At 31.8% G+C, this 1346-nt stretch overlaps 1 protein-coding gene across 1 annotated transcript; it reads left to right on the top strand.

The window, feature by feature from the left end:
• Positions 1–36: 36 nt before the first annotated feature.
• On the top strand, positions 37–1167 carry LOTGIDRAFT_176371 (hypothetical protein; the record flags this gene model as incomplete). The annotated part of the gene is made up of 1 exon (XM_009047370.1): positions 37–1167. The coding sequence occupies one exon, from the start codon at positions 37–39 to the stop codon at positions 1165–1167; it is 1131 nt and encodes a 376-aa protein (XP_009045618.1).
• Positions 1168–1346: the final 179 nt, after the last annotated feature.

The raw sequence follows: 1346 nt of genomic DNA, 5'->3' as shown, positions 1-1346 counted from the left end.
AGTTCGGCAGCATGGGGAAAATCATCTAATCTACCAATGAATTTGAGAAAGATCGAGGATGTTAATATTGCAAAATACACTAAAGATAATTGGGAATCTTTAGGACCCGAATGGGAACCTTACGCTAAAAGAGATACGTTATGTCTCGGAGCTTGTTTGATAAAATACAATCAAGCCATGAAAAAAACTGTCTTCCAAAACGTTTCCAATAATCTAACGGCTCCTTCTTTATCTTTAAAGGGTTGGTATTATTTATATCATTACGATAAAGAAATGGTTGAAGAAGAATGGTATGAAAGTACTAGAATGGTTCCGAAACATACGGAAAAACAAAACGTAGAAAAAGTTTACTCGCATACTCACCCTTTTATAAGATATTCTATCAGACAAAGTATTAAAGGAGGAAGAGTTTCGGCAAATCGAAAATCATTTGAAACGAATAAAATTGATGAGATCTGCGCCATATTAAAAGAATACAATGAAAGTAACACTGAAGGAATAATAGATTTATTCAAAGAATACAGTGTTAACCCAAAAGATAAAACGGAAGTTCACGCTAAACTCAAAGAACTGAACTATTCTAAACTAATGACATTTGACGCTAATGGGTTGTACGCTTCAGCCATGACAGAAGGTGAATATCCTAAAGCGGAAAGTGCAAGAGCGTTTCTACCAGAAGAAGAAAAAGAATTTGTAAAACTCTTCAATAAACAAAAATTCAGACCTAGAACTGCTATTTTAAAAGTTTGGTTTGAATATCCCAAAAAAATGTTCTTTCAACCCATACCAGCTAAAGATAAAATAACTTTTACGAATAGAGTAGGTCAGAAGGAAACTGGCACTAAAATCAGGTTCAGAAATGGTTTCTGTCACGACGTTTTAACATCAATTGATATTCAAGAAATAGTGAAATCCGGTGGTAAAATTATTAAAATATTAGATGGTATAGTTTACGAAGAAAATTTTAAAACTCCACCATACAGAGATTATATTTTAATTTTGAAGGAATTAAGGAATAAATACAAAAAAGAAGGAGATATGGTTGCTAGTAATTGCATGAAATTATTAGGTAATTCCTTATACGGTAAATCTATTCAAAAGGATATAAATACATCGAGACATCTAAAGCCAACTTCGATTCACACGTCAAAAGCTATGAAAAAGTAAATGATAGTCAATATATAGTTGAGATGAATGAAGAAGAAAAAGAGTTTGTTCCTCCAAAGGATTTTACTAGATTAACACCCACTCATTTAGGTGCATGTATATTATCTCACAGTAAAAAAAACTAATGAACAATTTCATTCACGTCATAGATGGATTTTATAAGCCTGAAATATACTATA

Source organism: Lottia gigantea, assembly GCF_000327385.1.
Source record: "Lottia gigantea unplaced genomic scaffold LOTGIsca_1108, whole genome shotgun sequence".
Lineage (NCBI taxonomy): Eukaryota > Metazoa > Mollusca > Gastropoda > Lottiidae > Lottia > Lottia gigantea.
This window is presented reverse-complemented; position numbering and strand designations above follow the sequence as displayed.